The sequence below is a fragment of the Pelobates fuscus genome, chromosome 2, assembly GCF_036172605.1.
Source record: "Pelobates fuscus isolate aPelFus1 chromosome 2, aPelFus1.pri, whole genome shotgun sequence".
Taxonomy (NCBI): domain Eukaryota; kingdom Metazoa; phylum Chordata; class Amphibia; order Anura; family Pelobatidae; genus Pelobates; species Pelobates fuscus.
In genome coordinates this window covers 200,550,821-200,572,915 of record NC_086318.1, presented here as the reverse complement: position 1 = coordinate 200,572,915, position 22,095 = coordinate 200,550,821, and the positions used below count along the sequence as shown (strand labels likewise).

General features: G+C 40.3%; 2 protein-coding genes across 4 annotated transcripts in view; one reads left to right on the top strand and one right to left on the bottom strand.

The window, feature by feature from the left end:
* FAM89A (family with sequence similarity 89 member A) overlaps positions 1–22,095 on the bottom strand; it is a 533,463-nt gene that overhangs the window by 388,502 nt on the left and 122,866 nt on the right. The window lies entirely within an intron of this gene.
* ARV1 (ARV1 homolog, fatty acid homeostasis modulator) lies at positions 98–21,099 on the top strand. Of its 3 annotated transcripts, XM_063443103.1 has the most exons (7): positions 98–156; positions 1,601–1,681; positions 3,747–3,870; positions 4,832–4,951; positions 11,092–11,245; positions 16,559–16,783; positions 20,901–21,099. In XM_063443103.1, exons 3-7 carry the CDS (start codon positions 3,766–3,768, stop codon positions 20,996–20,998), a joined length of 702 nt encoding a protein of 233 aa, XP_063299173.1. In that variant the 5' UTR covers positions 98–156; positions 1,601–1,681; positions 3,747–3,765; the 3' UTR covers positions 20,999–21,099. The 3 variants fall into 3 exon arrangements, with proteins under 3 accessions (XP_063299173.1, XP_063299172.1, XP_063299174.1); XM_063443102.1 differs by lacking the exon at positions 98–156 and having other exon boundaries at positions 1,512–1,681; XM_063443104.1 differs by lacking the exon at positions 98–156 and having other exon boundaries at positions 1,512–1,681; positions 3,727–3,870.

The following is a 22,095-nucleotide window of genomic DNA, read 5'->3' as shown; positions in this document are numbered from 1 at the left end:
GCTCCCGTCATGGGACCTGTAGTCTTTTGTCAATGCTAGGTACAGGCATCGGGGCGCTCAGAGCACTACAACTCCCGTGAGCCCCCGCGGCCCATTGACTGGTTGAGGAAGTGAAGGAGCGTTGTGTGCTGTCAAAGCCCGAGAGGCTGCCGCCGGGTAGTAGGCTGGGATTGGGAGATCGGGTACTGGGCAGAGCTGGGACTGGGAGATCGGGTACTGGGCTGAGTAATGGGCAGTGCGGGGTACTGGGCAGAGTACTGGGTACTGAGCAGAGCTGGGACTGGGAGATCGGGTACTGGGCTGAGTAATGGGCAGTGCGGGTACTGGGCAGAGTACTTGGTACTGGGCAGGGATTGGTACTGGGCAGTGCGGGTACTGGGCAGTGCTGGGTACTGGGCGAGCTGAAATTGGGAGAGCTGGTACTGGGCTTGACTTTAGTTCAAATAAATTATACCAAGTACTGAGCTCATTGCACACAGTGTATTGTGTTTTTTTAATTTTATATCGAAAAGTGTTTTTGGAAAATATATTAAGACACATAACATAGTTTTTAATTCGTGTGCCCGTCTCTGGCCATAGATTCCTATTAACACATTTATTGGATTCTCAGATATTGTTTAGTAGTTTACATATCAGCTTCCAGTATTTCTAAAATTTTGTGTCAGGTTGGTTGAATTTAAAGGGCACCTGCCATGCCAAACATAATATCAAGACTTTTCCACCTATACCACGTGATAGCTGAATTGTGAACAAATGTATAGATGGATAATTGTTTTACCATGCAACTCTTTTTGGCTGTCACTTTACCACTATGGCAAGTAACACAAATATGGTGGAGATGTGCAGTTCTATGCCCAGCCTTTTTATCTTCTAGTGATACCGGCGTACATTAATAATAATGCATGTAAAGCATTAGCCAGCGCAGTGTGTACATTAAAGGGACACTGTAGGCACCCAGACCACTTCTGCTCATTGGAGTGGTCTGGGTGCCAACTCCCATCACCTTTAACCCTGCAACTGTAATTATTGCAGTTTTCTATAAACTGCAATAATTACCTTGCAGGGTTAACTCCACCTCTAGTGGCTGTCTACTAGACAGCCACTAGAGGTCTCTACCTGGTCCATAGCACAGGAAACCTGTGCTAGAGCGTCGCTGGACGTCCTCACGCTGTGTGAGGACCTCCAGCGTCGCTCAAATCCCCATAGGAAAGCATTGAAATTCGTTTTCAATGCTTTCCTATGGGGAGACCTAATGCGCATGCGCGGAATTGCCGCGCATGCGTATTAGGTCTCCTCGGCCGGTGGGCGGGATCAGTCTCGCCCGCCGGCGCCAGTAGGAGGAGCGGCAGGGGAGGAGCAGGCAGCGACGTGGGACATGTCGCTGCCTCAGGTAAGTGACTGAAGGGGTTTTCACCCCTTTAGTAACTGGGGATTGGTGGGTGGGAGGGAGAGGGACCCTCCAGTGCCAGGAAAATGGATCGTTTTCCTGGCACTGGAGCTTCCCTTTAATGTACTCTGGTTCATGCACAAAAAAGCCATCTTAATGTAGTCTTGTTCATGTGCAGGAATGCTGTCTTAATGTACTCTTGTTTATGCGCAGGAATGAACACAGTTCTCAGTGGATCCATCTCCCAGGAGTTGAAGAGGTAAAGATTGCATCATCAAGGAAGCAGAGTTTCAGGTAACTATGCAATCATACCTTCATAAAATGATGTACTCAGAATGTATGCACAGTACAGCATTTGATCTCCATAAACTCAAATGATGTGGCTGAGGTCTGCTACTGCATTTATAGTACACTTTACAGTGAGGGGGTGAAAAGTATTTGATCTCCTCTCCTGCTGATTTTGAACGTTTACCCACTGACAAAGAAATGATCTATCTATAATTGTAATGGTAGGTATATTTTAACAGTGAGAGACAGAATAAGAAAAAAAATCCAGAAAGACGCAAAAAGTTATAAATTGATTTGCATGTCAATTAGTGAAATAAGTATTTGACCCCTTCGACTTAGTACTTGGTGGCAAAACCCTTGTTGGCAATCACAGAGGTCAGATGTTTCTTGTAGTTGGCCACCAAGTTTGCAAACATCTCAGGAGGGATTTTGTCCCACTCCTCTTTGCAGATCCTCTCCTAATCATTAAGGTTTCAGGGCTGAAGTTCAGCAAGTCGAACCTTCAGCTCCCTCCACAGATTTTCTATGGGATTAAGGTCTGCAGACTGGTTAGGCCACTCCAGGACCTTAATGTGCTTCTTCTTGAGATACTGCTTTGTTGCCTTAGATGTGTGTTTTGGGTCACTGTCATGCTGGAATACCCATCCACGACCCATTTTCAATGCTCTGGGATGGAGGTTCTCTGGGAGGGATGGAGGTTCCAAAGATTTGACGATACATGGTCCTGTCCATTGTCCCTTTGATGCGTTGCAGTTTCCTGTCCCCTTAGCACAAAAACACCCAAAAAAGCATAATGTTTCTACCTCCATGTTTGACGGTGGGGATGGTGTTCTTGCGGTCATAGGCAGCATTCCTCCTCCTCCAAACACGGCGAGTTGAGTTGATGCTAAAGAGCTCGATTTTGGTCTCATCTGACCACAACACTTTCACTAAGTTCTCCTCTTAATCATTCAGATGTTCATTGGCAAACTTCAGACGGGCCAGTACATGTGCTTTCTTGAGCAGGGGGACCTTGCTGGTGCCGCAGGATTTCAGTCCTTCACGGCGTAGTTTACCAGTTGTTTTCTTGGTGACTATGGTCCAAGCTGGCTTGAGATCATTAACAAGATCCTCTCGTGTCATTCTGGGCTGATCCCTCACCATTCTTGTGATCATTGAAACTCCACGAGGTGAAATCTTGCATGGAGCACCAGACCAGGGGAGACTGACAACTATTTTATGTTTCTTCCATTTGCAAATAATTGCACCATCTTTTGTCACCTTCTCACCAAGCTGCTTGGTGATGGTCTTGTAGACCATTTTATCCTTGTGTAGGTCTACAATCTTGTCCCTGACATCCTTGGATAGCTCTTTGGTCTTGGCTAAGGTGGAGAGTTTGGAATCTGATTGGTTGCTTCTGTGGACAGGTGTCTTTTATACAGGTAACGAGCTGAGATTAGGAGCACTCCCTTTAAGAGAGTGCTCCTAATCTCAGCTTGTTACCTGTATAAAAGACTCCTGGTAGCCAGAAATCTTGCTGATTGATAGGGGATCAAATACTTATTTCACTCATTGACATGCAAATCAATGTATAACTTTTTTGACATGCGTTTTTCTTTTTTTTTCTTTTTTTTTTTGTTCTGTCTCTCACTGGTAAAATACACCTACCATTAAAATTATAGACTGATCATTTCTTTGTCAGTGGGCAAACGTTAAAAATCAAATACTTTTTTTTTTCCTTACTGTAGGTGCTTTTACAAGCCAGCAAATAGTATGTAACTGTTGCATCTTTTTTAATATTATTTATATGTCATGCATTATTTTATCTATTATCTATATAAAGCATTAAAATGAATGGTAAAATTTCAAATCCAAAGCTTGCTGGCAGTTGCCTCGATAAATCCTCCATAGGCAACTTTATTTCTCTCCCTAATTTCTAAACAATTGGGATCACTCAGATTAATACCTGAATGTGTAAATGTTTGTGTACACAGAAGAATAGCGCCTTTTTGGCTAGGTGCTAAGTTAGGTGTATTTTTTTCAAATCAGACAATAAACACATTATTTTATAGGCCTGTATCTGTGTTTACAGTTTTATGTAAGTTGAGAAGATGGGAGTCGAGAAAAGTCCTGTATACAGGTGTATAGAATGCAGCAAGGAGTCCAGAGAGCTGTACAGAGATTACGGGCATGGCGTGCTGAAGATTACTATTTGTGTGAGTACTAAGACTTGCTAATGGCTAACCAACCCTCTGGCAATACAGATATATGTGCACAAGGCTGACTTAGTAGTGGTAGAAATGTAAAGTTGCAAGGTTACCCATCACTGCGCTGTATCCTTGCACATGCAAGGAAGCGGCACATAATATTATTTGCAAGTCTTGGTCGAACGACTTCAAAGCATATGCTCTCAAGAGAGTACAAAAAGTGAAATTCTGTATTTCTTTGTGTGTGCACTGCATTCAAGTTTTATTGTCACCTGATATTTAGGTACTTTATAAGTATGTGAATGTGTGTGTCTGTCCTCACACACTATGAACAAAATTTTACCCTTCATTATACCTATTAAGCGTTAGCCATATTTTAGTGATACAAACACCAAATTAGATTAATGTAAATAGTGTTGAGGTTGAATTTAATCACATTGTATTAAGCTACCAAAATGCTCAATTTATAGAGTGAAAGTATTGTAATTCACTAAGAATATTAAAGGGTAGTCTTAACACCCTAACCACTTCAGCATTATGTATACTGTAAGTGCCAGCAGTCCCTTGGGTTTTCCCCTCTGTAAGTAGTCAAACTGCTTTTAAGAGTTTGACGTTTCCTTGTGCCAGCCCCCTTCTCATATATCTAAAGCGGAAGTTATCCTTCTGCAATCTCCCACTATTTGGACATTGTTTAGCCCACACTCTTAGTCAATGAATTCTATCCAAAGATGGGCTGAATTGAAGATGAGGCACCTGAGGAACCCAGGTAAGTGTAAAATTATTTGACTCTTGCCGGAGGTGAGTAGGACAGGAACACTAGAAAAGCACTAAAGCTTGGTATGTTCATAATGGTAATTATCCCTTAAATGTAGTGTCCATTTGAATAAATCTATAATTTGCTAGGTCCTGTAGTCTCTGAATTCTGAAATATTTCTCATGTGTTTTTTTTTTTTTTTTTTTTTTTTTTTAGAAATCCTGCCAGAAACCAGTGGACAAATACATAGAGTATGACCCAGTCATCATACTGATTAATGCAATGCTCTGCAAAGCCCAGGCCTATAGGCATGTCCTTTTTAATACAACAATCAGTGTAAGTCATTCATTCCCTCATTCTCTTTTGGCTCTTAAGTGGGCATTTCAGTGTATTCTTAAAGGGCTAATCTCATACACATATGACAATCTGACCACTGATGGATAATATTGTATTAGCCACAGGGTGAGTCAAAAGTTGGGAGCAACACATATATCTGTAAGATGTTAGATTCATCTCTTCATTACCGTTATGTACTAGGCCACGAAGTGTGATATGTTACTGTCACTTTACCATGTGGAAATCTGCTTTGAATGCATTCACATAAAACATCAAACTTGAATTACAGGTATTTGTGTGGTTCCTGGCAAGTAAGTATTACATTTGCTGGCAATTTAACTAGTATATTGTACAGATTAACTCACAATTCATTAACAATTTTAGAGAGACAGAGTAAAGGGAGGGGAAATAACATTTTTATTTTCTCTTCTACTTTTACACATTTGCTAGAATGAAAAGCCTTCTTGGTATACCAGATTGGCCCCAGTATAGGCCATGCTTGGAATTTATGGTGAATCTGAAAACAAAAAGGTCTCCTTTGTGCCATTTTCTTCGTAGTTACATGGGCTGAAAAGAAACATGAGTCCATCAAGTTCAGCCTCTCTCTCACATCTAAAACAACACACAAACTACAATAGTATATGCAAAAGATATAAAAACAAACTTAGCTTTGTGACAGCTTCCCAACGGCAACTTATCCACATAGGTGCCTGGTAGAACAAATGTATACAAAAGATAGGGGGAAACCGCTGTCTATACCTATAAAAGATTAACAGTACATAGTGAAGACCATAATATGCATGTTACAAAAGACACGCTATCAGAAGCACTCACAAGATGTAGATAATGAATGTGCATTCAAGGTGCCACCCCTTATCCTGTAGGGGGGTTAAGCTGGATCCACTGGATTCAGAGATCCGGAAACCGAAGTAGAGCAGGAACAAAAGTAGCACTGTAAAAAAGTATTTATTTATAAAAGGCACTGGTCCAACGTGTTTCGTTCGATCAGAACTTCATCAGGGACCTCTTAAGTTAAAACAGAAATTAAAATAATATAATACAGAAAAAAATCTGTACAATACAAAAAAATCCCACTATGCCCTCCCTCCTCCCACAGTCCCAATATATAGGACAATTCCTATTCCTATTGGTAGTGTGGTTAGGGTGTTCACATTCGGTTCCGGACCGGTCATCATCCTGCCGCATATCAGCTGTGTGAAGTTGATTTTCCCGCTTTCAGCTTCTTCCGCGTCACCGGAAGTGATGTCAGTGTTTCACACGGCACTTCCGTGCGTTCCAGCGATGTCTTCACGTCAAACGCATATTCACTTCTGTGTGCTTCTATGGTCATTCTTGCGCATGCGTAGTGAGCAAATTCCTAAACTTGTAAAAGTCCTCATTAGTCCTAAAGTAGTTAATCATTGACACTAAAAAGAAACATAATATCAATCAAAAAGCCCATAAGCTATATATCTGAATAACAATAGAACTTAAATAGCTCTATCCAAATTATTTTAAATAGCTATATTGAGCCATTAAAAAGCTATGCTTGAACACCTTTATGACATACATAGAAATAAATACAGAAAAAAATATAAGCAATAAATATAAAATAAAAATAAATGTGAAAGATGTAGAAATATGAAAAAGTAATAATATATAAACATAAAAACTCCACATATCCAAACAAACAGATAATGAAAAAAAATACCAATATTAAACACCAAAGCCCCAGTATTCAAAATATATACATAATATTAAAGAAAGCAAACCAAATCTATATCCACATTTAACCCTTTTGGTTCCAATGTTTGCAATCGATGTATCCATTAGGTTTCTTTTTGACACAGTTTTTTCACTCTATCTCCCCTCTCCAATGGGGGGGGGAACATGTTCAATACCTTTACACAAAAATTTCTTTAAATCATACAAATATGTACATAAGACCAGTTGCCACCATCAACCATGGCTTAAAGGAATAGCCAAAAGTCAATTAACCAGGGTCAAACGTAACTGCTCTGAACCCCAAGAGTTTATAATTCAGGCGGATCATATTAAAAATAAATTGATTCAACGAGGTTATAACAAAAATAGTATTGAGAAGGAGATGAGGATTATTAATACTGGTAAGAGAGAGGATTTACTTGTGGATACTAACATCTCTAAGAGAGGCATTTCAAATAATTTTGATTTCTCTTTTCAAACAAGATTTAATATTCATCATAACGAAATTAGGAGAATATTTCAAAAAACATTGGCCTATTCTCCAAAGTGACCCGGTAATGGGACAATTATTACCCAATAATCTGAGAATGGTTTATAGAAAAAATAAAAATCTTAAAAATATGCTAGCACCTAGCTATATTAAGCCAACCAATAAATCGGTCCCTATTGCTACTGATAAGGGCTTTAGAGGCTGTAGGAGTGGTATTGCTTGTAGGACAGCTCTCCTATCCAATTCTGATACTTTCCAGAGTACAACCACAGGAGAATTTTTCTCTATTAAATCACGTGTTAGCTGCCGCACGGATTTTGTGGTATATCTGCTCCAGTGTCCGTGCGGTAAGCAATACGTGGGACGTACTAAGAGATTATTGAAAGTCAGAATTATGGAACATCTCAATAATATTAAAAAAGGTCTCACTACCCATTTGGTTCCTATGCATTGTCAATCATGTCCTTTGTTTGATTTTAAGAAATTTTTGTGTAAAGGTATTGAACATGTCCCTCCCCCCCCCCCCCATTGGAGAGGGGGAGATGGATTGAAAAAACTGTGTCCAAAAAGAAACCTATTGGATACATTGATTGCAAACATTGGAACCAAAGGGGTTAAATGTGGATATAGGTTTGGTTTAATATTATGTGATTTGAATACTGGGGCTTTGGTGTTTAATATTGGTATTTTTTCATTATCTGTTTGTTTGGACATGTGGAGTTTTTATGTTTATATTTTATGTTTATATATGATTACTTTTTCATATTTTTTACATCTTTCACATTTATTTTTATTTTATATTTATTTCTATGTATGTCATAAAGGTGTTCAAGTATAGCTTTTTAATGGCTCAATATAGCTATTTAACGAATGTGAACACACCCACCACACCACCAATAGGAATAGGAGTTGTCCGATATATTGGGACTGTGGGAGGAGGGAAGGCATAGTGGGAATTTTTTGTATTGTACGGATTTTTTTCTGTATTATATTATTTTAATTTCTGTTTTAACTTAAGAGGTCCTTGATGAAGTTCTGATCGAACGAAACGCGCTGGACCAGTGCCTTTTATAAATAAATACTTTTTTACAGTGCTACTTTTGTTCCTGCTCTACTTGGGTTTCCGGATCTCTGAATCCAGTGGATCCAGCTTAACCCCCCTACAGGATTAGGGGGGGGGGGGCACCTTCAATGCACATTCATTATCTACATCTTGTGAGTGCTTTTGTCTTTTGTAACATGCATATTATGGTCTTCACTATGTACTGTTAATCTTTTATAGGTATAGACAGCGGTTTCCCCCTATCTTTTGTATACATTTTCTCTCTCACATCTGTTTTCGAAACTGATTCAAAGGAAGGCAAAAATTCAATTTTGCAACAAAATAGCAAAAAAATCTTTCCCATCTGCTCAGTTTATTTTCAGGACACATTTCCCATGTTTTATCCTCCTTTTTTACTCTTTTCCAACCATGCAGTTTTTCTAACTCCGTCCAATGTTGCATTCTGCTCTTCAACCTCTTTCAATTCCTTAAGCATCTGTACCTGTTTTTATTTTTATCGTTGCCTTGTATGTTTCCATTTCTACCCCTTCCCTCATTTTTTTTAAAGTCCCTATTGTGCAACAGGTGTTGGACCTTTGGTTCCTCTTTCTCATGATTCTCACAACTGTGATTGCTCATTTAATTTCATGGAAAATTAAAGCCCATTTGCCACTAGTGATTGGCTGAGAGTGTCCATTATTTCTAAAATCAAAATATAGCATGTGTATCTACATGGCATCCTTAAAAACGAGAGAAATGTCAATGCGTTCCTTCTGTAACACTTCATAAATCCATTCTCTTGTAGAATGCTTCTTATTTGGATACTTTGGTAATTGGCAAAGCTCTGCTTGTTTTTTTGTTTTTTTTTAGGAAGTACACCATTCTGCTTCTAAAACTGGCAAGTTATAAATACAAAAAAAATTTGTACATAAATACATTTTTGCAGTAAAGTCCAGTTCCAGTTATTGAGTTTCTAAAAAAAAAAACACGTGCAAAAAAATACCAGTAGTTGAAATCACAATGAGAATATAATCACATGGTGTGCAAGTGTGGATACCACAAAACTACCCATTATATGGTAGGAAAGATCATTTCATTTCACTGGATGTAGAAGAGTGTCTGTAAGCCTCAATATAATACAATAAATCCTGCTACATTGTTATTGTACCTCTAAGTCCCAGGCTGCCTCAGACCTTAGCTTGAATGTGAAACCTCTCTTACAAGTGGTCTAGAGGGAAAAGTAGGAGGGCTTTGCTCCATCTCTTTAAAAAATAGGCGCTGAATGCGGCATCAGCTGTTCTGCTTTCTTTGCTAGACTACTGCAATTCTAGAGCATTTTCCTTCACCTACAGGGATATATTCATGCACCGAGCAGTAGCACCAGACAACTGACAGTATGGGGACAACACTGCATATACATGTAAAATTGTGTCTGTCATAGGTACACTGAGTTATGCTCTAATGTAGGAACATGGACATTTTTCTGTGCATTGTACACATTTTTCCTGCAATCAGAATGAGCAGGTAATACCCCCCAAGCCCCTTGGATCCTACAGATTAGTCTGAGATATTGAAGGATGTCTCTTCCAAATCCACAAAAATCCTATGTCAGTGTCGACTTCAACTTGTCTTTATAAGATCGGCTGTCTTACCTTGAACATATATCTGCACCTTTAGTGGGATTGTCCTCATGTATCTTTATTTTGTTGCACGGTCTCTCTCTTCTAGTATTTTACAAGTAGTTATCCCATTAAGTAAATATGTTGATGCTCTCTCTAGAGCTCAGATTAAGCTTGTGGCCAGGATTGCTCTTTCCACTAGAAGTGTGATTGCAGAGCTCTGGGGGGAGTTCATTTTGTTCCCACTCACACTACAGTGATCTCCAAAACAAAGGAGACAGCGGAGGTTGATAAGATAACTGCTCTGGTCAATAATACCTCTAAACACTATCATAGATCCCTGGTTCCATGATTTACATCATTTTAGCACTGCTTGAGGACTTCTTCTACAGCTTATATCTCCCTAACATACATAGTCCCTAATACATCCACTATTCTTATATTCCCACTCTTCTTTTTTCATGGATGGACTCCTTATGCCTTTCCCCCTTCTTTTCTTTGTTCCTTACAGTCTGCTTTACATTGGGAATTTTACCCCTATTCCACTGAGGCTCCCTCTCTTTTTGCCTCATTTTTAAATTTTTATCCAGGTTTCAGTCTATTGCTCTATCCTCCTTACAGGGATTTGCTCTTTCTTTATGATATCATTTGAACCCCCTCTAAAAAAGAAAGTGTTTTGTAGAAATGGATTCTCCGCTCATATTCTGCGCTTTTATGGAAGTGAGTCATGAGACTTTCATATGTATAGAAACTTAGAATTTGCATCTCGGCATGCACGACTGGCTGACTTCCTTATATTTTCATTTGCATATGTTTATTTTGATACATTCAGATCTCTGGGGATTTAGCGCAGCTTATTATTGGGAGCTTTACAAACGTTCTAATATTGAAAATATTTTGTTTCATTGTTCCCTGGTTTTAAGGTAGGCACTGTATTAGCACACTGTTGTTTTTTTCTTTGTTAATTATCATTGTATTTGATGCATTAAAAACAAATAAGAAATAAAAATAAATAAAAAATGAGCAAGTAATAGCTCACACTGAATGCTACTAGACACGCTTTCAGTGAAACGTCCAAGTAAAACACAGTCAGGGTTTTTTTCCGAACGCCATACTGTTCCTTTTTTATATTTTAAATTTTCATTGCACAACAATAATTTTAAGTATTCCATTCTAAAATGTACTTTTTGTTTTATGATGACAGGTGTATTTACATATAATTTTTACAGTGGAATATTATTCTGATTTATGATTGATTTACTAGATTCATGGAAAGCTATGCATATTCTGTCTGCTCTGCGAGGCCTACACCAGGTGGCTGCAGCTCCCAGGGTCCAGCAATAAAACAGACCCTGGAGATTTTATTCGCTATGCCAAAGAATGGGATTTCTACAGGTTATTTGGGATCGCTGCACTTGGTAAGTACCAGCATTGTCACTTCATATTATATGGAGAGTTAACATCATCCTTGGGGGATTATTATCAATGGAATGAAATGAAGATTAGTGGTGTGTAAACAACTAATATGGAATCTGTAGGCTAATGTAAATTAGAAATATAAACGAGTTAAGGATATCTAGCCCAGTAGCATCTCTAGGCCTAATTTCTGAAATGAAGAAGAAATGCTGTGCAACCACACTATCTCACCTAAAATGCTGTGAACCGCCTCAGTGCCTTCACACATAAGGTCTTTTATTTTTTTTTTAATTTTATTAACATAGGTGTAAAGTACTAGGTTAGGAATACTTGGGTTAAAGGACCACTATAGTGCCAGGAAAACAAACTCGTTTTCCTGGCACTATAGTGCCCTGAGGGTGCCCCCACCCTCAGGGTCCCACTCCTGTGGCACTGAAGGGGGAGAAAGGGGTTAATCCCTTACCTTTTTTCCAACGCCGGGCTCCCTCGGCACTGGGACTCTCCTCCCTCTTCTGACGTCACTGGCTGAATGCGCAAGAGCCACGCGTGCATTCAGCCAGTCTCATAGGAAAGCATTCTCAATGCTTTCCTATGGACGCTGGCGTCTTCTCACTCTGAAAATCACAGTGAGAAGCGCGGAAGCGTCTCTAGTGGCTGTCAATGAGACAGCCACTAGAGGCTGGATTAACCCATAGGTAAACATAGCAGTTTCTCTGAAACTGCTATGTTTACAGCAAAAAGGGTTAAACCTAGATGGACCTGGCCCCCAGACCACTTCATTAAGCTGAAGTGGTCTGGGTGCCTATAGTGGTCCTTTAAGGATGAGGATGACAAGACGTAAGAGGAGTTTCGGGTATGATGTGTCCTGCTTTCAATGTGCTGTGGACCATAACTAAGAATCATTGATATAATAGTCCATTAAATTGTGGAGGCAAATCCCACATAGGCTTCCATAATCTTACCCTAACCTCCGCTCTGACCACCTCACTAAGCCTTTCTTTACCCTAAAGGCAGTGTCATAAATTGCAAATATCAAACAGACTTTCATGCTATATCGTAGAAAAGTAGTTTAGTACTATACATGGGAAGAAATCATAACTGTTTTGCAGTTATTTAAAGGGACACTCCACTGTCCAAATACAAAATAAATAAAAATCACTGTTTAGTAGATATACCCGAAATGAAAACTTGCATGCATTTAATAATGTATTTTTTTTCATTGGAGATATATCTAAAATCAGCTTTCAAAACCCGCAGTTCTCTTGTCTGCTGCCTTTGCAGGCTCTTCCCTTCTAACCCCGCCCAGACTCTCTGTGGCTGTCCAATCACAGACTTCCCAGTACAGCTCAATGAGAAGTCAGTTGCTCTTTGTAAGTCAGTTGCTCTGGGAAATTGCTGCATCGAGCTAACGAAACCAGGAAGTAACATTACCTGTTGTCTGCTTGAAAGCAAAGGGGGTGTAACCAGGTTAATTCATAAAACTGTACATTTCTATTGAAATCTGTATTTTTTTGCAAAATGAAAATAGGATACACTCTTCACACATAAAACTTTTTAGCAAGCTAAAATTGTTTAGGGATTTGGAGTGACCTTTAAAATATTATTTAAACTGAATTAACATAACTATATATTTAATTCAGCAGCATTTAAAAGTTTATTTATGGGGGGGCGGAGCCGGGCGGCCATGCTAGCAGGCTGCAAGTCACTATGGCTCCTGAGGAATTTGGCTGATATCGGGCAAATCCACGCTCAACTCAGCCTGAAACACCCTGGAAACCGTGGTACAAGATCCTGGAGTGTCCCGGTGTAGCTAGAGCACCTGATATCGGGTGGTTCTGGGTCCCGGTGAGATGCTCTGGGGCTTGGAGACTGAGGCCTACTCGGGAGGGGGAGTGGAGCAGACGGCCGCTGCTTTGCTTTTCACCCCGACTGCAGAGAAGCACAACGCGACTTGAGCCCTCCCGGCCCCGTTCACCCCCCCTTTGGACCGGTGGGGGTTATCCCGGTCCCCACCGGGCAGGCAAACACCCACAAGGCGCTCCTGGGCAGCTCGGCACTAGCCGCCAACGACCGCCACGTGGCCTCAACAAAATGGCCGAACGTGAGGTAGCTGCCCCACAAGCCACTGGAGACAAGCCGCGCAGACCGCGCCAACTAGGAGCGCCTTACCCCAGCCTCCTACTACCAAGACCGCAGACCGTCACCTGAGGCAGGCCCTGAAACCTACTCTTACCGCAGCGGCAATCTCCTGGAGAGAACTCTGGGCCCACCCTGAAAGAACAAGCCTCGCCAACAATCAGTGGACCTGAATCACCGGATTGCTACTGCTTACGGAGTACAGCACCCAGACTCACCCAGCAACCGGGAAGCTTGTCGACGACAGTCGGCGGACACCGCGCCACTGGGCGGGACAATGGGACCTAGTGGACTTCTGGTACTATCTTCCACACACCTAGTCATGTGCTGTGTTCCCCCGGACTCTCATTTGTTGCTCTGCCGGAGCTGGCGTTCATTCCAGCCCTTTCTGCTAAGATGCACACCGTAAGCTGTACCACTCATAGCCTCATTAGAGGTTACTGTAGCTAAAATTATCGATCAGAATGCATGCACCCTAACTACGGTAGTTGTTTTGTTTGGTTAAATTTCCTACCTATGGACAGAGACAGCATAGTGTGTGACGTTATGCCTGGTGGTGCCCTATTTCTTTGCTATCACTCTCGGTTAAGCTAGAGACCTCTAAATCTAACACAAATGTCAGTATGCAACTCAGAATATGTTCCTTATCTGTCATAACTAGTAACTGACACCTGGTGTAACTTTTGCTGCAACTACTTTACTTTAAACTATAAAATGTGCTATGCCCTGAAATGCCAAACAGTTACTGTTAAATGTTGAATGACAAGTTGTCACTGGCTGTTGTGGCATTGCTTGCCTCACTGTATTTCTCGTGCACAATAAAATAAAGAATGTAAAAAAAAAAAATAAAAAATAAAAAAAAAATTTATTTATGGGGGAGTTTAGAATATTGTATACCAATATAGACATGTTTGGAGAAATCATCCTGCTGAGTAGGAGATCTTTTTTTACAACTAAATTTTACAGGTTTGTTTCCTCCTTTCTTTCTGACTTCAATAAAATTAGTACTATGGGGAATCTATAGCAGTGTTCTGCAACCTTTTGTAGCATCCACAGCCTGGCGAAAAGAGGAGAAATATTTCGCATACCGGCATCAGCCAGAAGTAAAACCCAATGGTATGCGTGAGGGGTGCTGTGTGTGTATGGGGGGCAGTGTGTGTAGGGGTGAATGATTGTGGGGTTGGAGGGTAGATTATTAAATGTATATATTTTCCCGAGATTTGGAGCATTGCCATGGTAACCGCGGCAATGCTCCGAGCTCGCAAGAGGAGAACCCACCGGAGCTGCAGGTTAGAGCTCCCCCGAGACCTCTCTCCCTCCCTACCCTGCCGGCTGTCAGCATTACACTGTTAGCGGGCCGGGAAGGGAGATCTCTGTTCTTCCCTACGGTCCTGCAGAGCAGACAGGGGAGAGGGAGGCACAGTTCCCGGTGGTATGCTCATAAGATCACAGCACCGGGGAAATATTGTGCGGTTGGTGAAAACTTTCGCGGACTGGCAATAAATTATTTTGGACCAACGCCGGACCGCGGACCAGTGGTTGAAGACCACTGATCTATGGGTCGTACAGCACATTTGATTAGGGTATCCAACAGAGGATTCTTTCCCCATACAATCATTTAACATTATATAAGGAGACAATTTTTTAAAGGATATATGCAGCATCACTGTTGTGTTTTATATATATATATATATATATATATATATATACACACACTCCCTCTCCCTCCCTGTACGTCCAGTTGTCTGGTTGCAATTACATGTCTTAGTCCACCCATTGTACAGTGCTACGAAATCTGATGGCGCTATTTAATAATAATATGCACACACCTACATGCATTCATTCATATACAATTACACACTAAAACATCACATTCCGACTTCAGTATCAGTACGCAAGTAAGCTGGATGCTCAGTACAGAGAGATCCCAGCAGCCACCTCGCCGCGTGCTCTGTATCCAATTACTACAGCACTCGAGCAGGCATCTGCAGGCAGCCCCTCCCCTGTCGCCCAGAGAGCACCTACTGGGTGTGATAGGAAAATGAGTAGGGAGGGATTGGTCGGAGTTTGAGGAGATACTGAGGTGTGAGAGAGCAAAGGACAGGTGGGAGTGATAGGAGGATAGGGAGAGTGGAAGAGATGGGTGGGAGTGGTAGGAGGATGCAGATGGCTGTATACATGGAAGTGATAAGTGAATGGGGAGAGTGAATGGAAGTGATAGAAGAATGCAGATGGAAGCATGGATGAGAGTGATAAGTAATAGGGAGAGGGATGGTTGCTAATGATAGGGACAGAGACAGGCATAAGGGGAATATAAATGAGGTGGCAATAAAACACAGAGCTCCACATAGAATAAGATTTCGCAATGTGGAGTTCTGTGCTAAATATGCAATTATTTTAATAAAAATAAATAAAAAAAATTGGTACTTACCCTTGGTGGTGTAAGTGGCTGAAAAGTGGTAATGCTCTTGCCTCATACTGCTCTCCCTGCTCTGTATTCCTTTAGTAGGGCCTGATGGGGAAGGGATGTGATGTCACAACAACAGCGCGGGGAGAGTAGTGTGGGCAAGTGTATACATCTCTTGCATCTTGACAGCCACCTATATCACCAACTGCAGGCAGCAGATACAGTGTATTGCTGATGGTCCAGTGTCATAGCACATGGCACAGATGGTGCTGATCGAAGAGATCCACACCATGCTGGAGAGAAATGATGCAGCACAGCATTGGTCAGGGAGATATTTTGATCTCCCTGACAGTTTGTGCAGCAGCCTGGCAATCAGGCACTCGCCTATGGTGTTAACTAACTCCACAGTATGTACATGAAAACTTAATAGGGTTATTTACTAATATGAGAATTGATGGAAATTCTTAAAACTGATTTTCACATTTAAGGCCAAAGTAGCAAAGCATACGATAGTTTTTGGAGAATTCAAGCTCAGCTATTTTTAATTTCAATTAGAAATTCACTCTAAATTCCCAACAATTCTCACTCTATAGTAAATAACCCTGTAAATATCTGCAAGGTTAAACAGCGTATTTACTTTTATCAAGCCCTCTTGATCTATTTCAAGCACTAGTGATTTGCTTCCAGCGTTAGTGATGTGTCTGAGACATATTAAAAATAAATAATATTCCATCGATGAGAAACTAATGTGTTTTTTTTTATTTTTCCATAGAACAATCTGCATTCCTTGCTGGTATCTTCATTGTTTTGTATTTGGTAATGCCTAGCCTCTTGAATTCCCGGTCAGATTGTCTTTTGCTGCTTAAGGCCCTATTACTATCCAATTATGGGAAGCTACTATTGATCCCGGCTGTTATCTGGGAGCACGACTACACACCCCTATGTCTCAGACTCATCAGTCTATTTGTCCTTACATCAAATACCCAAGCAGTCCGAGGTAATGCCCTTATAATGCTGCTGTTTGTTGTCTTGGTGTGTAAACCCAATATTTTACAATTTTTAAATCTAGTATTAATTATTAAATTCATGCATAATCCACAGAACGTCACAGTAAGTGTAAATTACATGACTTCATGAGACCAAATTTAGGCAAATGGAAAAAATAGCTTACACAGGCTATTTTCAAATAATGTCCATCCTATAAATTGTACTCATCGGTGGATTACCAGTACATTTTAAATGATGCATCTACTATTGTCAAACTCCTGCTTATAGGGATGTTGATGAAAAGGATGTAGCACTTTCTGTTGTTAATGCCATTTTTATTCTTACTTCCTCTTGCCATGTGATATGCACATCCGAAGCAATAATAATGTGTTTCTATTCATGCACTGGCAAGATGCCGTAACTCCTGATCATGACACATTCATGTCAGAGGCGGCTCTAGACTTTTTGAGGCCTTAGGCGAAAATCAAATATGAGGCCCCCCCCCCTGCGCCACGCGCGCTAAAAAGAAAAAATAAGCAGCCGATATTAAAATTAACTGTATAAATTATATATTTTAAGGCAAACATTAATAAACCTCATAATCTCACTATTCACAAACTTATTTTTGTTATTAAATTATTCTACAAAATACCTATACACAAACATTGGGTTTGTGGCTGACTACTTAGTTATTCTTGTTGATGTCTCCTAAAACTGAAATAAAGTTGAAATAAAGTTCAACAGTGTATTAAAAGAACACTACAGTATCAGGAGCACAAATGTGTATTCCTGACCCTATCGTGTTTAACTATTTAGCCCCCCCCTCCCCTCCCCCCCAATGTAGTAAAAACGTACCTAATTTCTAGAGCTGCACAAGTCCGCCAGCGCCGGATCCGCCCAATTGGCTAACATAATCTAAACTGATGATCTCAGTCAATCACAATGCTTTCCCATAGGAAAGCATCGGATTGGCTGAGATCTTCAATTTTGATGTCAGTCAAGGAGTCAATACTATACTATAATACTATACTGTGATTAGAACATATTACATATTATCATAATATTATTGTTAATATTAACATATTAACAATTAATATAGGGACACTCCAGGCACCCAGACCACTTCTGCTCATTGGAGTGGTCTGGGTGCCAACTCCCACTACTCTTAACCCTGCAAGTGTAATTATTATTTTTATAAACTGCAATAATTACCTTGCAGGGTTAGCTCCACCTCTAGTGGCTGTCTACTAGACAGCCACTAGAGGTCACTTCCTCCTTCATAGCACAGATTATCTGTGCTAGAGCGTCGCTGGACATCCTCACGCTGTGTGAGGACCTCCAGCGTCGCTCATTTCCTCATAGGAAAGCATTGAAAATCTTTTTCAATGCTTTCCTATGGGGAGCGCTAATGCCGCGCATGCGCATTAGGTCTCCTCGGCCGGTGGGCGGGATTAGTCTCGCCCACCGGCCGACGGAGACAGTAGGAGGAGCGGCGCGGAGGAGGAGACAGCGACGAGGGACATCATCACTGCCTCAGGTAAGTGACTGAAGGGGTTTTCACCCCTTCAGTAACCGGGTATTGGGGGGTGGGAGGGAGAGGGTACCTCCAGTGCCAGGAAAACCGATTGTTTTCCTGGCACTGGATTTTTCCTTTAATGATAATAATTAATATAATAATTAGGATAATATATAATTATAGTAAATAATATAATTATTATATTATTAATAATATTTAATATTGTTAAGTAATATTGTCATGATATACCACCATTATTCTGTGGAAAGATGGGGGGTACAGCTCTCCTGCTTTTTTTCTCTCTTCTGCTCTGCTCTCCTTCCCTTTTCTTTATTTTCCTTTGCTCTCCTTCCCTTCCCCTTTAATTTATTTTCCATTTGTTCTCTTTCCCTTTCCCTTCAATTTATTTTCCATGTGCTCTCCTTCCCTTCCCCTTTAATTTATTTCCTTTGTCTCTCCTTCCCCTCCCCTCCCCTTTAATTTATTTTATTTTGCTCTCCTTCCCCTCCCCTTTAATTTATTTTCTTTGTCTCTCCTTCCCCTCCCCTCCCCTTTAATTTATTTTATTTTGCTCTCCTTTAATTTATTTTACTTTGCTCTCCTTCCCCTCCCCTGTAATTTATTTTCTTTGTCTCTCCTTCCCCTCCCCTCCCCTTTAATTTATTTTACTTTGCTCTCCTTCCCCTCCCCTGTAATTTATTTTCTTTGTCTCTCCTTCCCCTCCCCTCCCTTCCCCTCCCCTTTAATTTATTTTATTTTGCTCTCCTTTAATTGATTTTACTTAGCTCTCCTTCCCCTCCCCTTTAATTTATTTTATTTTGCTCTCCTTCCCCTCCCCTTTAATTTATTTTATTTTGCTCTCCTTTAATTGATTTTACTTAGCTCTCCTTCCCCTCCCCTGTAATTTATTTTCTTTGTCTCTCCTTCCCCTCCCCTCCCCTTTAATTTATTTTATTTTGCTCTCCTTCCCTTCCCCTCCCCTTTAATTTATTTTGCTCTCCTTCCCTTCCCCTCCCCTTTAATTTATTTTATTTTGCTCTCCTTCCCCTCCCCTCCCCTTTAATTTATTTTATTTTGCTCTCCTTCCCTTCCCCTTTAATTTATTTTCTTTGTCTCTCCTTCCCCTCCCCTTTAATTTATTTATTTTGTCTCTCCTTCCCCTCCCCTTTAATTTATTTTATTTTGCTCTCCTTTAATTTATTTTACTTTGCTCTCCTTCCCATCCCCTGTAATTTATTTTCTTTGTCTCTCCTTCCCCTCCCCTCCCCTCCCCTTTAATTTATTTTATTTTGCTCTCCTTTAATTGATTTTACTTTGCTCTCCTTCCCCTCCCCTGTAATTTATTTTCTTTGTCTCTCCTTCCCCTCCCCTCCCCTTTAATGTATTTTCCTTTGCTCTCCTTACCTTTTTCTCTCTTCTCCTCTGCTCTCCTGAGTCCTTCCGTTTTCTCCGTTTTCTCTCTTCTCCTCTGCTCTCTTTTCTTCAGTAGCAGCTGCTACTCTTCTCTCTTCTTCTTGGTACCGCAGGCGGGGGAATGCAGGGAGGGGTTACGTCGTGACGTCATCGACATCGCGGATTGGCCGATTACCAGGAAGTGTGCAGGAGGAGGGGAGGGGACTCACTCCTGCACGGGGAAACCCATTTGAGAGGGTTTCATCTTTTAATAGCGCCGGCGCCGCGGCAATCTTGATGCGGCCGCCGACCGGCATTAAAGTATTTAATTATTTTATTTTTTTTTACTGGGAAAGAAAGCCCTGAAGCGGCTCTCTAATTACACGGTTTAGGCGGCCGCGAGGCCCCTTCTAGCGCGAGGCCTTAGGCGGCCACCTAAACCGCCTAATTAGAGAGCCGCCTCTGTTCATGATGTAGTTATATCATCGATTCAGTCCCAGTTTCTACGATGAAATCCGCAAGCAGCATCTTGCCTTAGGATAACAAGCACGTAAAATAAATGTGATTATTTGCTTTCCTTCTAATTCACTTCAGAATAAATACAAATAAATAAAAAAAACTTTCCTTCATCTTTCATTAGAGACCTAGATCTATGAATTGATATTTTCACTCAAATAATCAACTTCATATGACTGGCTGCAGCTCCCTCTTTAGCTCTATCACACTCTGTTTTGGAATGCTTTTGTGCGCACAAACCAATATTACCATATAAACTGTTATTTACTAATCTGTATAATATGCATCTATATAATGTTCATAGATACTAATGTACTCAACATAAATACACAATATTTATTATTGTGTTTTTTTTTAGTAAAGTGAATTTAAATTTAACGGCCAAAGTATTCAAACTGGAAGCACAGTTGACTTAGATAATTTTTACAGTTCTCCTATTATAGCCTTAAATTAGACATTCACTTTGAAGTCTCACTTTATTGAATAGCCCTGATAGTACTGCTATGTTTTTAAGAAATAAAATAAAATAATTTTGCAGTAGTTATGCATATTTTAGCCTAGGCGTTTGCCATGGTTTTAGACTATATCTGCATTGTATTCGATCCACTAACATGGATTGTGAAGCAAGAACAATTAAACGAATTGCAACTTTTAAAAACTTTTTGTATTTATTAAATTCATCTTTTCTTCTCCTCTACTGCAGTAGCCTTGAATGTAAGCCGCACGCAGTCACTGATTGCAGTCGCCTTTGGAGTACTTTTAGAAAACTTGCTATGTTGCATTCATCAAAATGGCAACTGAAACAGAAAACAAATTGTTCAAAACTGAAGCAGGAAGTATTGGAAAGTAGCCTACATGCTCAGCACTAAGGCCCTGCCTGTGGATCCTTTTGCCATCAAAAAGGTTTGATCACATGTGTTCTACGAAATAATATGTTGACTATTGACTTTGAATTTTATAAGACGGTATTTATTTTATTCGTAATAAATATATTGCTTAAATATGAGCAGTCACATTGTATGCATTTGTGAATATCCAAGATATCATATTTTCCACGCACAGGTGTATATCCAGTGGTGTACTAACCAAAGAGTGCTGGCAATAGGGGGTGCTTTGCTAATGTATTGTGCAGGTTGGGAGCTGCTGGGAAAATAAAACATTAAAAAAATAAAGAATTCTAGTTGTGTCGGGAGCCAACAAATATTTCCCAGGTGTCAAGCGATTTGGGTATGCCTCTAAATCTGTCTTGAAAAAATACTTAAGAAGGTTAAGACCAATTAATCATTACAGCAAAACTTAAATTATTAATATAATACCAAACCATTATTCAAAGCTTGGGACTGTACAAAAAAAGAGAGTATTATAAAACGAGGAGAGACGGAGGAAAGACGAGACGGGGATTTGATTTAAATATTTAAAGTGAATCCACACAGTAAATGAGGAGAGTATATTTATATTATATTAGAGGGGCAAAGGTTTACAAATAATATCAGGAGGTATTACTTTGCATGGAATAGCCTTTCAGCTGAAGTGGTTAACACAGTTAGGGAGTTTAAGCATGCGTGGGATAGGCATAAGGCTATCCTAGGTATAAGAGACTAATGAAAATATTTAGAAAAATGGGAAGACTAAATGGTCAAATGGTTATTTGCTGTCACATTCTATGTTTCTATTATTACTAACATAATCGGGGGACCTGATGCATTAGAATGTAAATAATACAATTCTTGCCTTTCACACCCTTTTGGGTGGTAATTTTGTGCTTTCTTTTGTCTCAGCTACTCTACCAGAAGCCTGGCAGTCTGAGGGTTCTGCACAGTGTCTTAGTGGTTCCTTAAACAGAGATATCTGGTACCAGAGACAGACATCTCTCTTACTTAGACTATTACAGGTGTCCC